This window comes from Equus caballus, chromosome 6 (assembly GCF_041296265.1).
Source record: "Equus caballus isolate H_3958 breed thoroughbred chromosome 6, TB-T2T, whole genome shotgun sequence".
Lineage (NCBI taxonomy): Eukaryota > Metazoa > Chordata > Mammalia > Perissodactyla > Equidae > Equus > Equus caballus.
In genome coordinates, this window is record NC_091689.1 from 70,221,552 (window position 1) to 70,236,869 (window position 15,318).

Consider the following 15,318-nt stretch of genomic DNA (forward strand, 5'->3'; position numbering starts at 1 on the left):
TATTTGTCTATTTCTCTTGTCATCCATTACCAATTTCACAACATTCACCCTTACTGCACCACTCCCAGAAGCTCAAATCGACACATCATATCTACACTACTACTTATTGTTAGTCATCCACTGATACCCAAATCACTTCCTTTAAAGTCTTCATTATTTAAACCTCTTGGTTCACTAACACTCTTTCTGACAATGTTTTTGTTCCGATTCCTCGCAATGCACATGTTTCTTTCAACCAACTGTCCTCCAAATTCCTTAAACTCCTCTCCTCCAATGATGTCCTTTACTTACCTCAGATACTACTAAAATGTGCATAGCCAGATTTTGTCATCATCATTAACTTCAAACTTGCCACAACCCCAACTTCATGCATGCCTCTGTCTGATCAACATCTTTTATCTTTCTAACTCAGACTCTTTCAAATTCCAACTCAGGCAACCTTTCCAACTCACCAGAACCTCCAATCCACAGATTCTATCACCATTTCATAATCCTTAATTCCTTGAGATCATTTTTCCCTCTTTACCCATGGTTAATCATTTCCCTCTTTACTCAACCATGGTTAATCATTAAAGCCACTCTCATACATACATCCTCAACTCCCTTGCTGCTCTCCATCTTCTTAGTTGCAGGGGAAACCACAGGCCTCGTTGAATTCAACTCTCCATCATCTCTACACCAGCACATGTGCAAGTGCATACAACTGGAGAGAAACATAAAACAACTCTCACTGTTTCACTTTAAATTCATGACCACATTCCTCAGGCCCAATTCATGACCACATTCCTCAGCCCCAATACTGCACAGTAATCCATTCTCCCTCTCAGTCTCCTGGATTCACAAGACTATTTCACACCTCCTCACTTTTCTTCAAACCTCTATCACCTTCTTCCTCATTACCAATCTCAGTTAATGAATTTACTTCCCATTTCACTAAGCAAATTGAAGCAAAGAGCAGAAAGCTCCCCAAGACTGCCATCAACTCATCACCATCCTGTCAGCATCTGTACCCATATATTTTTGTCTTCCTGATTGATATTAGGTTAACTACCCATGCTCCTATCCCTCTAAAGCCAGTCCCTCCACTTATAAACTAAATCCCATTTTCTCTCATGTCACCTTCAAGCATGCTCCTCCCTGATTCCTGCATTGTTAACCCTTCCTCTTTGCTGGATCATTACCATCAGTGTAAGAGCACACTCTTATTTCTCCTGTCTTAAAGGAAACTTCTATTCATCCCACTTCCTCTCTGTGTACTGCTCTGTTTCTCTAACACATTTGCAGCAAAACTCCTTGAAAGAGTTGAGGACAGTATGTTTCCTGTGCAATTTATCTCCTCCCATTTTATTTAAACTCACTCTAATTAGCTTCTCACATACCCAACTCCAGCATAACCACTCTTGAAAATGTCAACAATGTCTCCCCTACATTGCTAAGCTCACAGATCAATCCATGCTCCTCATCCCATCTGACCTTATCAGAGTCACTTGACGGTTAATCACTCCTGGTTGTTTATGTACTCTCTTCTCTTGGCTTCCAGATTATACCCTCCTGGCTTTCCTCCTGCTTTACTAGTCTCTGCTTCTCAGTCTACCATGCTATTCCTGATGTCTTAATGCTAGAGCATCTCAGGGATTCATCTCTGCTTTTCTCTTTCCTATCTACACTCACCTCTTTGATGATATCATCTCCTGGCTTTGGACACCACCTATATGTGGAACCCAAATTTATATATATAACACAGATTCTCTCCAGAATTCCAGAGTCATTATCCACTTGCCTACTCGACTTCTCCACTTAGATTTCTAATAGAAACCTTAACAACAACAGGTCCAGATCTCCTCTTCTCACCTCTTAAACTCATTCCATTCACAGTCTCATCTATCTCAACTTGATCTTTCCAGATGCTTAGGCCAAAACCTTGGAGTCATCCTTGACTCCTCTCTTTTTACTCATATGCTCCAGCTAACCTGTCAGGATATTCTGTTTGTTCTACCTTCAAAGCATATCTTGAATCCAGCCAGTTCTCACCATCATTAACTACCATCTCCTGAGTCTGAACCACCATCACCTCTGGCCTGGAGTATAACCTCCTTTAGTGGTCTTTCTGCTTCTATCCTTGTGCCTCCCTCAATGTTCATTCTCAAAATAACAGACAGAGTAGTCTTTTCAAAATGTAAGTCAGATCGTGCCACTCCTCTGATTAAAAACCCTCCAGAGGCTTCCCATGTTACTCAGAGTTAAAGTCAAAAATGGTTTAGCCCCTGATACCTCTCAGATTTTCCCCCTACTATTCTCCACCTTGCTCTCTTTGCTACAGCCACTCTGGCCTCCTTGCTGCAGTTGGAACACAAAAAGCAGGTTCTGGCTCCAGGGCCGTTGCAGTGGCTGCCTTCTCTACATGGAAAGCTCTCCCTCGACACCCTCATGGCTCACCCTTCCACCTCTTCAAGTTTTCTCTCAAATGTTATCTTCTCAGCAAGCTTTAACCTGAATATCATAACTAAAATTCCAACTCTGCCCCACATTCAGACCTACCAATCCTTCTATTTTGCACTGTTATTTTCTATAGAACTTATTAGCTTCTAGTATATCATGTAATTTACTTAGTTACGTCGTCTGGTTCCTCTCCACAGAATGCAGGTGGGGATTTTTTGATAGTTTCAGTTCCTAATGTATACCAAATGTCTAGAAAAATGCCCGACACATAAAAAGTGTTCAATAAATAATGTTGAATAAATAATTATCTTTCCCTGAAAAATTTAGCCATATGATTAACTAACAATCCAATAATAGTAAAAGCTGTGTGGAGGAAAAAACTAGTTCTTTTCTCAATTGTGTAATGTAATGGTCGAAATTCATTTAAGTAATTTATCTTTATTCTGTTCAAAGAATTTACAGGCAACTTGCTCCTTAACAAAAATTAAAGAAATAAATGTTAGACTATTCTGAAAATATTTTTCCCTTGACTTTTTCCCATGTTAAAAAAAAAGTCTAAAAGTCATAACAAGGGCTGATAAGCAATTGCTTTTGATCCAGCACATATTTGAAGGAATGCATAAGAAGTAATTAGGTTGGAAAATATTTTTTGGTGCTGTTGATCTACATGTAAATTTCCGAGGACATAATATTTTATATTACAAGAAAAGAAGTGATACAGAACGAAACCTTAAATATTAAAAAAAAATCTTTCAATAAATTTGTCAAAATAATCAACCCAAGAACATTCTATTTAGTACTACTAGAACCCTGTAAGATCTTTTGATCTTAGTTTTGCATTCTAGCTCTAAATTTCTATGCTCAATGTGTTATTTAGGTCTTCCCTGACTTGGGAGTATGTTGCTGGCTATCATGAGCCCACCTCTTTGTTCACCTACCATCTTGAGTGACTCTTCTCCTGCGTCTCCATATCTCCTTGAGCATACTGCAAATAGTGTACTGAAATTACCTGTTCTTAGATCTGTCTTCCATCCCTCAGCCCTTTTACTAGATTGTAGTCTTTATAATGGCAGAGATTAAGTATTATTCACCTCTTTAAGAATTTCATAACAAACACATGCTGGGATTCGGATGTTGGAGTTTGTATGAAAATAAATTTATCCTAAGATTCCTGTGACTAATAGAATCAAACTTCCCAGGCATTATTGGTATTATGAAGAAGGAAGTTAATCAATTTATAATTAGTACTTGTAAAGAGGAGATAATATTTCTCAGTACTAGAAAACAAACTCTCCAAGTGTGAAACTATTTTGCAAAGTTTTCTCTCTGACCTTGGTTCAAAGATTCATCCATTTCGGAAAAGAATTTAGTGTATATACCAAATACATAAGCTTCATGCAGGGGATTATTTAACCCCTCAAGCACTTGCACAGCATGTTCTATGAACTTTTATTCCAAGGAGACAGACCTCAGGACCTCCTGTTGTTCTGGGCAAACACTACTTTTTGTATACGAGCTGGCTACACATCTTTAAAACTCTCCCTACGTGTAACATCTTGCTTTCCATTCCTTTTAGTATCCTGAATGGATAACTGCCACCTTTGCTATCTTTTGAGAGGAATTTAATTAAATTAAAAAAATATCTTAAAGAAACACTATGCAATCCAGTATTAGGTATTTTTACATAATTCTTCATTTCTCCTATAACAGTGTACATTGAGTGTTCTTTCTGACATTTTCTGTGATGATTTGGAGTTACTTTTCTAAGAAACCATAGCTAATTGTAAATCCATCAGCACACATGAGTCAACGATTACCTCGCATGTACATTTTCCTGCTTTTGCTCATGTTCAACTAGATCTGCCATTAGATTTCCTAACTATTTTTTAGGAGGTACTTAGAATCCTCTCCAAAAGTGGCCAGCCTATACAATGCCTCATCCTCAATAAATTACTTTGCCACTTATGATTCACCTCGTTTTTACACCACTAATGAATGCACAGAAAATTGGTCCTCATACTCATCCCCGGGAGGATACCATCATTAACCTCTTTCTAATATGAGCACAGTTTATCTCTCCACCTGATGCTGTCTTTGAAAGAGCAAAGTGAAGAGGGGAGATGATCAATCAATCAAAAGTATTCACTTGATGCTTACTATGCACCTACACAGTGATGGAAATGACGAGTGACGGAATTACTAAAATAGGTTACACGGCCTTGTTCTTGAGAACTTAGCATCTAGTTTGCCAAACAGCTCGAGCTCACTATTAAGACAATACATAATTAATTGCTAGACTGTAATCTTGTCTTTAAATAATAAAGGATAATAGCTTATAATTGGGCAGAGAAAGTAGACTGTCATATGCATTTTCTTTAAATATCTTCTAGTAGATAAAAAAGAGGTCATTATTCTGCACAAGGGAAACAGCATGAGCAAAAGCATTGAGGCTGAGAGCTGAGGTCAACAGAAGGGGGATAAAAAGACCAGGAACTCGCCTAGTGGGCACCCATGAAATATCCATTCGGATAGATAAGATGAGGTCATTAAATTTACTTATTGATTTTTTTAATTCAATAAATAAACTCTGAGTTCCTATAGTGTTTTGTCTAGGTGTCAAGAGCAATACGGAAGTGACCTCGGCAGATTTTCTTTAGCAGCATAGAGCTATATGCGTGTGTTGGGGAGGGTATGGACCCAAATGCTTTAATGGTAGCTTGGTATATGAGACTGTAACAGTTTGAATGTCAGCTTTTAAGAGCTTTGGACTAGACTTGGAATGGCTGAAGTGTAACCTAATGTTTTTTTTATAAGGGATCTTAGATTCTTCTTTTATAGCTTTTCTCAGGTTTCTGCCTTTTTGCTGTTGTCTCCTACTTCCTGATTTTTATCATACCTGAACTACTATCTTAGTTTCAAAATAGATGTCTCTTTCTACAGTCTTGTCCTATAAACTGTTGCCAAATAACTGTTGCAAATTAATTTGTCGTTCTTACAACATAGCTCTTTATTCAAGTGACTCTTCTGTTGCAAACATTTTTGACAGGACAGACCTTGAATATCTTGGCCATGATTTCAAGGCCTCTCCATACTTTAAGTCCAGCTGACTGTAGCTTCCATTATTCCTCCACTGAACTCTATTTTCTGATCAAGGTAACTTACAGCTGTATTCATAGCAAGATTTCCTGTTCTATGTCTTTTCACATAAAATGTTTCCATTTGGGATGTACATCTTCTCCCAGTGGCCATTTATGTGAATTCCTAGTTTCCTTTAGCCTCAGCTGGAAATAATTTTTCTCTTCTCTGAATTCTGCATTCTCCCCCTCACAGTTTGCACTTGTAATTCCTTATATTGCAGTTGGTATTACATGTCTTATCTCTGCATTATGTTGTAAATTTTCTTCCAGCTGCCTACAGTTTGCAGACTAAACACACTGACTACACTGATAAGTAAATATCTACTGAATAAGGCTATTGGATGAATGAACAATCAATCAAGATAGATCCTAGAAGAATGTTAGTAATGAAGAAATACAAGATGTCTGCTGGCTTGTTTGGTTGTTTGGCAGGCTGGTGGGGCCAAATGTCCAGGTAGTTGAAAAGGGAGATGAGAACTTAAGGAAATGTGGCAGTTCCCAGAAATATTAACTTCTGGACCAATCAGGATGTTATTTAAGTACAGAGACAAATAAAACTTGAAAGAGTATGGGGTTTGTCATCTATTGTCTGAGCCAAATAAAAGGGAGTTCCAACAGCAGTCTAGAGCTGGGCTATCCTAACAGGGTGGGGATACCAAGCATTAAAGTTAAATTCGGTGTGTGTGTGTGTGGTTTGATTTTGCTACATCTCAGTGAAAAGTCAGCATTTGAGCAGAATAATCGGATTTATAATAATGTACCCTGGATCTATGTGCCCAAGTGGACCGCATAATAAACTCAGCAATTTCATCTTCCTCTCCATATAAAGGTAATTTCTAGTATGATGAAGTAATTAATGTAGATGAGGGTTTTTGAGAACTAGGAATAATCAAGTTTTTTTCAAGGAATTCATTCCAAGACCAAACAGATTAAAATCATGACTCTAGTCATTCACAAGAACCAAATATAATTCCAGATTTCTAACTGAGTAGAACGAGCAGGAAGATGCCCCCATTCTGCAACCTCTAAATTACCTGCCCTCAGCAGACTTGTAACCAACATGTGTGACTGCAAAAACTATATCCCCTGGCTCTCTCTAATACTTAAAATGTGTTCCATCAATCTGGATAAATTTCACTTCTAACTCTAGCCAGCTGCATGATTTTAGGCAAATTTTTTAATCTCTCTGGGCTTCAGTTAACTCACAAGTAATGGAGATAATTAATAATACTTACTTCATGCAGGTTGGCAGAGAATTAGCAGGAAGGTGCCTGGCATAGTGACTAAACTGCAAGCTAAATTGCAAGCTGTTAAGAAATACTTTTTTTCTTCCTTCCCCAGCCACTCATGTAAACAAGGAAATTCAAAGAAGGAGATGAAATGATGCCAACTTCTAGCAAAACTTCGAATTTGTATTCCACTTTTTCTGTTAGAAAACATGAAATATGGGGGCCAGCCTGGTGGGGTAGTGGTTAAGTTCCACAATCTGCTTTGGCAGCCCGGCATTGGTGGGTTTGGATCCCAGGCACGGACCTACACACTACTTGTCAAGCTGTGGCAGTGTCCCACATACAAAATATAGGAAGATTGGCAGAGATGTTAGCTCAGTGACAATGTTCCTCAAGCAAAAAGAGGCAGCTTGGCAAGAGATGTTAGCTCAGGGCCAATCTTCCTCACCAAAAGAAAAAAAAAGAGAGAGAGAAGTTCAATGCTATTTTTAGGTTTTTTAAGTGGAGAGAAAAAGTTTTTCCTGATTTATTCAACTTTACATAAATACTGAGAAATCCAGGGCTAGAATGATGTGTCTTTATTCCTATTGTAGATTATTTCTAGAAACAAATTCTGCATCCAAAACCAAGTCTTCACACATGTGTTCTCAGTATGCATTTTTTCATTCTCCTGTGCTAGATAAGCAGCCTTTTTACATTCAACAGATAATATTTTATTTTTCTGAGTCCTCAAGGAAACATTCTGGCAGAGAAAGTTAAGCTATTTTCATAGCTTATCTCAGTTTGTCTTCATTAATTGAATGTCCTTTTGCAGGGTGCACTTATCAAATAAAAGAGTTGAATAATTCCAAATGCCAAGCTGATATATTTTCATAGCTGTTGTTAATATTTTAAAAATGTTTTCTAGATTAATGGAATATTTTTACCCTGAAATCTCTGAGTGTCTTAAGGCTTTATTAAATATCACATTGGCCACAGTTTGCTGTAATGATTGCAGTGATAATCCAGTGACTACATGAAATAATTTTAAAACACTTTTTCCTATAGATATAAAAAAAAGTGGCACATGGGATAATTATTTTATAGTTAAATATCCATAATAAATAAATTTAAATTAACATATATTGAGTCATATTACATAAAAATCATAAAAAATTTTAAATAGCCCAAATGCCACTGCTCAGGAAAACTTGTCAAAATAATAACCAAATATGAGGCATACCTGGCTTATAAAATTTAAATAGCACAGCAAAGTATGACACAGAAAAGATACTTCCATCCATCCTCTTATCCCATGTTCCTCATCCCCAAAGTAACAATTATTCTTACTTATCTCTCTGGAATTTATTTCAGAAATAAGAGGATTTATTTATAGATACAATCCTTTTTTATTTCATAAAAGATATGACTATTCTTTTAGTCCTAATAGCAAATATGACCCATGCATAGTTTTTGGAGTTACCTTTGATTTAGAGAGGCAGGAAGGTAAGATGAGGAAGTGAGTTAGTTAGCAGGAAACAACACTTACTTCCCAATACCACTGATTTTACCCTGCCCTAGGGTGAAACTTGTTGCCACTTCTGGGAACCAGAGGAAAACTGCTATTGTCACGTTGTCATTCATTTTAATGACTGAAGACCCTACTTAGTAGAAAAAAATGACTCTTCACAGGAATGCCTTTCCTTTACAGTTAACACAATTTGAAATACAAATAACAAATTATTTTCAATCAAGCAAACTTTTGCTGACTTTTCCAGGCTTAGTAAAATATATCTCCTTAAGGAGGTTCCCCTCTTCCTTCCTTTCGTGTATACTCCTTGGTATGCTCATGATATTGAGCAAAGCCCTTGCGGAACTTATCATACTCTGCCCAGTAGAAGAGTTTGGTTTATGTGAGTTCAAATAAGCAATGACATTTTCCAGCAGTTCCATATTTATGGTGTAGGTGCTAAACAACTGTAGACTAAAGATTAGTCTCTGTTACTTGGTTTTGATTGTGAACTTCTAGAAGATTTCATGAGATGCATTGCAAATGGTTGTTTTCTTGATATTTATTGGTTGAATTAAACTAAATTGAAAGACTGCAAGTAGCAGCTATCAACCAATGATACTTCAAGGGAAAGAGTCGATATAATAATCTGTAGTTAGATGATTTTCCTGAGACCTCAAATCCCACTAGGCCCCTTTCATGGTACTGCTTCCTATTTGGCTTCTTTGTCCTCAATTTCTTTCTTTGCCCCATTTACTCTGTCCTACTCATTCTCTCTTTATTCAGTTATCTCTTTCCTACATCTTTCCCATTTCTCCTGTTTGTCTTTTCTGCTTTCCCATCTCAGTTTTTCTCCCTTATGAAATCACACAACACACACACACACCACGCAAACATCAATAGCTTTATATATTTGATCTTTCCTTACCGGGATGAAGACGTAGGCTCAGTAGTTTGTCTTTGCACACGTGCATGTTTAATTAAATGTTCTTTTAAAGCATTCTGGACTTCTGCTGGGATATCAGGGGAAGTGTGGCTGATTTTTATCGCAGGCTCAAGAGCTTTCAGTGCTGGCTTTGCATTTTCTTTAACCTCCTTTTTCTCTTCAGTCTCAAAAACTTCAGTAGGAGCACTTGACATGCTCTGTGGAATGGTACTAACGTTGGGAGTCACGGGTTTGCTCTTCCAGCAAGGCCAGCACAACTTCCAGAAGACAAAAAGTGAGACAACCAACAAGGCCAGGCCACAAAAGCTGACAACGACTGCTAACAAGCTGACTGAAATATCTGGAAAAAATTACAATGCAAAGAAATATTAATTCTTGTAGTGTATGTAAAAGAGCAGAAATGTGAGATAATTTTACATTTTGATTATTATTAATAGCTTCCTGATTTAGCGTTTCAAAAATTACTTTTAAGTTATCTTTGTAGGGAGGAAGATTAATAATTACAACTGGAAATTCTCAAAGGAGATATTTGAAAAATTCCACTCCAGGAAAAGTTTCCAGTTGCATAAAGGAAAAGCATGACATATGCATATCATTTCCAAGGACACTACGAGGGGTCCAAGAGTTTCCAAAATTAAGGTTGGCAACTTGCAATGTGCCATGAAGTCATAAAGCTTAAGAAACTCAGAAACTGAAAATATAGGAAAGGCTTCTGTTTGCTTCGTCTTTGATCTAAAAATGCAAGCTTCTCGTTCTCTAAACAGGGAATAATGTCAAATATTTGTATAAGCCACTTTCTATAGTCTAAATGAGAGTAACATCTTACTGAGAAAATGGGTACACTATCAACTATAGTTTCAAACTCCATAAGTCTTTTCTGATAATCTTGCATGACTCTAATTTCTAAAGTCCAAAATTAGTTAATGATTTGTTATCTAAGTATCTCTAAAATATTATTTCAAAATAATTACTAAATTAATATATATATAATTAATGTAAAATGATTTAAAAATATAGTAAAATAGTTAATAAGATTGAATAAATAAATAAATGGGAGAGAAGGAAAAATCTCCCAGCCAGAAAAATTCCAAACAATGTGCAGATTCTCTGCCCTCAAGGAGGTGGAACACAGCTCCCCACTCCTTAAATGTGTGCTGCGCATGGTAACTTTGTTCCAAAGAGTACAGTACAGAAAGGGGTATAAAGGGGGTAACTTTACAGTGGAGAAACCTCACCCCAGTGTTCAAGGGGAACATCAACAGTGATGAAGCGTGTTGATGGTATGTACCCTTGATATGATGTGATGAAAACGGCACTTGACCCCTGTGGTCTTCCTCCCCTAAACCCGTAATCCAAGTCTAATCATGAGACAAACATAAGACAAATTCCAGTAGAAGGGCATTCTACAAAATACCTGACCAGTACTCTTCAAAACTGTCAAGGTCATCAAAAAAAAGAAAGTCTGAGACACTGTCACAGCCAAAAGGAGACTAAGGAGACATGACAACTAAATGTAATGTGGTACCCAAGATGGAATCCTAGAATAGAAAAAGGATATTAGGTAAAAACTAAGGAAATCTGAATGAAGTATGGATTTTAGTTAACAATGTAACAATACTGGTTCATTAATTATAACAAATGTCCCATATTAATGTAAAACATTACTAATAGAAGAAATTGGGTGTGGAGTATATGACAACTCTGTACTATCTTCCCAATTTTTATGTATATCTAAAACTGTTCTAAATAGGAAAGTCTATAAAAAAAGCTAATAATATGCCTTATGCACTTCCATTTTCACCTTCCTAGGATAACCAATGCTAGCAATCTGGTGTTATAGCACTCTTTAAGTTTTGAAAAGCAAATAGATTTCCTGTGAAGGGAAATTTTTCTAGATTTAAATAACCTTGTAATTTTCTTTTAATATTTTGTTTGTCAATGTCAAATATGTCATCCAATGTCTTTTGTTTGTTTTAAATAAAAATGTTAGGAACACGTTATAGGCTGATTTATGTCTGTCCTTCCAAATTCATATTTTGAAGTCCTAACTTCCAATTTCATGCCTCAGAATGTGACTGTATTTGGAGACAGGGCCTTTAAATTAGTAATTAAGGCAAGTGAGGCACAGGGATGGGCCCTAGTCCAGTATGACTGGCGTCCTTATAAGAAGAGATTAGGCAAGGACACTCACAGAGGGAAAACCATGTAAAGACACAGGGAGAAGGCGGCCATCTATAAGCCAAAGGGGGGTGGTCTCAGAAGAAACCAACCTTCATGACACCCTGATCTCAGTCTTCTAGCTTCCACAACTGTGAGGAAATAAGTTTCTGTGGTTTGAGCCCCCCAGTTGCTTTGTTAGGGCAGACCTAGCAAACTCATACAGAATAAATCTAATTTCCTTTAACCCCCACTGTAGGTGGTCCCATCCCTCCCCAGAAGCAACCAGTAATCCCAGGTTGGTATGTATCTGTCCAGGTCAAGCACTAATAAACAAAAATATCTCTTAAAATATCATAAAAATGTAGAATTGTTTATAATACAATAAATAATACAAAATAATGTACTTTTTTATATAAATGGCTTACAGTATATTTCTTTCTTCAATTTGCCTTATTTTTGTATTCAACAACACTTCATGTCATGTAGAATTCCACAATACTTCATCATGATGGATATTTAGATTATCCCCAATGTTCTGCTATTACAACATAGCTACAATGGGCATCCTTGCACCCTTCTCCTTGTGCATATTTGTGAATGCTTCTCTAAGGTAAATATCTAGAAATAGAATTGCAGAGTCATAGGTTATGCACATATTTAGTTTTACTAGATATTTTCAAAATGAATCCCAGAGTGGCTGTAACAATAACATCATATGAGTTTACCAGTTCCTGCAATCTCAGAGAAATATTGTTGTACTTTAATTTTCACTGGTTTCTTGGGGAAATGATACCTTGTTTTAATTTACATTTCCCTGATTAGTAAGCTAAAATGATTGTGTTTAAACTCCAAATTTGTAGCTAATGGAAATTCATTCATAAACTGAAATAATTCCAAGTATTTATTGCTAATTAATTATAAGAATAAAAATTAATTTTGACATGCTTTGATACATAGACATTAATATTTTCCTTCTTATTCCAGTTGCTTACTAAAGCAACCATCGAATATATTTCTCATTAATATTCCATTGGTGAGGAATTGTGACCATATTTTATAGTTTGTGCTTTACTTTTTTTATTGTTCATAAGCACCATAACTTGAGGAAAAGAAAAAAGGATAAAATTAATGTGTGTCCTGATTAGTAACTATGGTTTTAAAATGGAGAAATAAATACTACAATTATGGCTTCATAATCTTCATGCATTTTCAGCTCCATTTACACTATATTCTTCTGGATATTTTAACTCAATTAACTTCTTCAACAGGCTGACTTCTACCCAGCTGGGCCCTAAAACCAAGATACAAGGAAACTGCAGGACAAAGTGAGGTGAGGAAAGGATGGGAGTAATTTTCAGTTCATAACTGAAAACACCTCCCTTTGTAACAATGCGGGTCAGGCATTAGAGAACTTTTTATACTCTATCCACAAAGATTTTCTGAAATTCTTTTATGCCACTGCTTCTAAGTGATGAGCTTTTGCATGCATAAGGTTGTTCTGATCTTAGGAAAAAGCCCTGTGGAAATCTTTGACCCTAGTTCCATTTTCCCACTGCCGACAATTTCTTTTTAAAATCAACATCTGGTTGTATCATTTAGTGGACCATAAAATATTCCATCCAAACCAAGTCACTTTTGAAAGCAAAAGGTTGCGTTATCAATAATGCCAGGGTAGCAGGAAGAAACCAAATCATGTCCTGGCAACTGAGATGTATGCTCACTGTCCCTCTCTTAGCCTAACATCCCTCCAGGCCACCCCTTAGCCATCTGGGGCAAACCCAAAATTTGCAAGGCATTCCACAGCATCTCTGTGATTTGACCTCTAGCTATTGATCCAACTTCATTCTCCAGCCACTCTCCTACCTATTACTCCATCCCCTGACCACACATTATTCTCTCATGATTTTGTTCAGGCTGTCTCATGTAGCTTTAATGCATTTTCTCCTCCCATTTGGCTCTCTGGCAAATTTGTACTCATCCTTCAGTAATCAGACGCAATAGTAGCTCTTCCCTGAAGCTCTCTCTGCCTCTTCTATTCTTAAGGGCTTTTAATGCACACCCACCACTGTAACACGGCTACTGTAATAATTGGTCTATAATCCTTTACCCCAAACTCTCAGGACATGATGTGTTTCAAAATTTTTTATTATTTTCTTTTGGATATTACAAAAGTAATATGGTACACATTACCTAGGATAACATTCAGCAACCAAACACATTAATATATCTGTAATGAAATGTATGAATTAGTCACATCAGGTGGGATTATTGAAGGCCATAAGTAACTTAATGCCAATTCAGGTAAGGTGTTGGCACCAAATTGCCACAATTTTAAAATAATTTTCAGTTTTCAGAGGTTCTGAGGTTTAATGGTGGGTAAGGGATTGTGGATCTGTACTTATTTTGCTTCTCCAAATGTTCCCACCCAATCAATACACTCACTCCCTGATCCTTCAAAGCAGAAACCAAATTTATTCACGTTTTTATTTTTAGCATCTAGGATATATCAAATGGTCAAAAAATGTTTATGGAGCTAATAAATACATACTTTGAGAGTTATCTGAAAAGGTACTCAAATGTCTGTGAATTTCCAGGTGGCTGAGTGACTAAAAGTTGAGTGATTTGGAGAGAATATACAGAAAACCTTCTACTAGGAAGAAAGTATAATATAGTTTTACTGTGGAACCATTTAGATCTGGGTTGAAATGTCAACTGCACCACTATGTGACCAGGCAAGTTGTTTAGGCTTTAAGAACCTCTGTAAAACAGAGGTATTTATATTTATTTCATAGGAATGCTGTGAGGTTTAAATAAGAAAACTTATGTAAAGTATTTAGCATTGTAACTTGCATAATAAGTGCAAGAATGGGTTTCTATCATTATCAACTATTTATTTTTCTTTAAACAAGAGTACATAGGGGGAAAGGAAAAGGTATGAATTGGGTGTGAATTGAATGGTAGTTCACAGATTAGTAAGGAGAGGAGAAACTCATCTTCTGATGATATTTGGCACTGAAAGGAGTGAATTTGTTTATAATAGAGACAAAAATTTCTAAGTAAATATTAATGCTTCAGGAAGCTAATAAAAAACATTACCTTTTCCTACTCATTTGTGCTTAGAACAACTGAGAGGCAGACACAGTGTTCAAGCAGGTGGCAATTAAAATACTAGGGAATATCAGCTCAGGTCTATCAGAGAGTGGAGGTGCCAATATATCACCTTGAATTAATCAGACCTGCCCACCTAGTCACAAGCCTGGCTGGACAACCACAGGTATTCCTCATGGGGACCTGACCCTGTGAACTTTACCACATGGGAGAGTAGAGAATATTTGTTTTCTGAGGATATGAGGCTACCCCACAAAGAAGGGGGAAACACGTGAGTCATTTCTCAGGGATGCGGACAGGCTATGATTTCGTGATTATTCCTATCTTGTATCTCCTTCCATTAAGAGACATAAAGCAAGGGGGAAGGGGATAGTCCCCTAATGGCAAAAAGTGAAAGAAGTTGGATTAATTAGAATTTTATCCTGAAAAGTTACGAGACAAGTTTATTGTATTTTATATATTTTTACATTGTTGACTATTATAATTATGACTAATTATTAAAAGTATCAAAAAACAAAATCAAGTGCTTAATACTTAGGTCTCTACGACTTTTTTTCAACAAAATTTACAAAATAAAAAAGAATCTATCAAAAGATTAAGGGAGGATCTGGAAGAATTTATAAAGTCATTTAAGTGTTTTAAGTGATTCTTTATGATTGTGATTCAATATTTAACCATGACATGATGGATATTAAGAGTTTGAACTTACTTCAAACAAAAATAAGTAGCCCCAGAAACATTTTTAAGTCAAGGTTTTGAAATGGTTGGATATGCATTTCAGAAATAACACTCTGGCTAGGGAGAAGGTAA

The 15,318-nt window shown here is 36.5% G+C and overlaps 1 protein-coding gene across 1 annotated transcript in view; it reads right to left on the bottom strand.

The window, feature by feature from the left end:
* The window catches only part of SYT10 (synaptotagmin 10), a 69,444-nt gene that overhangs the window by 42,095 nt on the left and 12,031 nt on the right, over positions 1-15,318 (bottom strand). Inside the window, exon 2 of the mRNA XM_001503215.4 lies at positions 9,223-9,580. Within this exon, the coding sequence (XP_001503265.1) occupies positions 9,223-9,580 (358 nt within the window). The remainder of the gene's footprint in view (positions 1-9,222; positions 9,581-15,318) is intronic.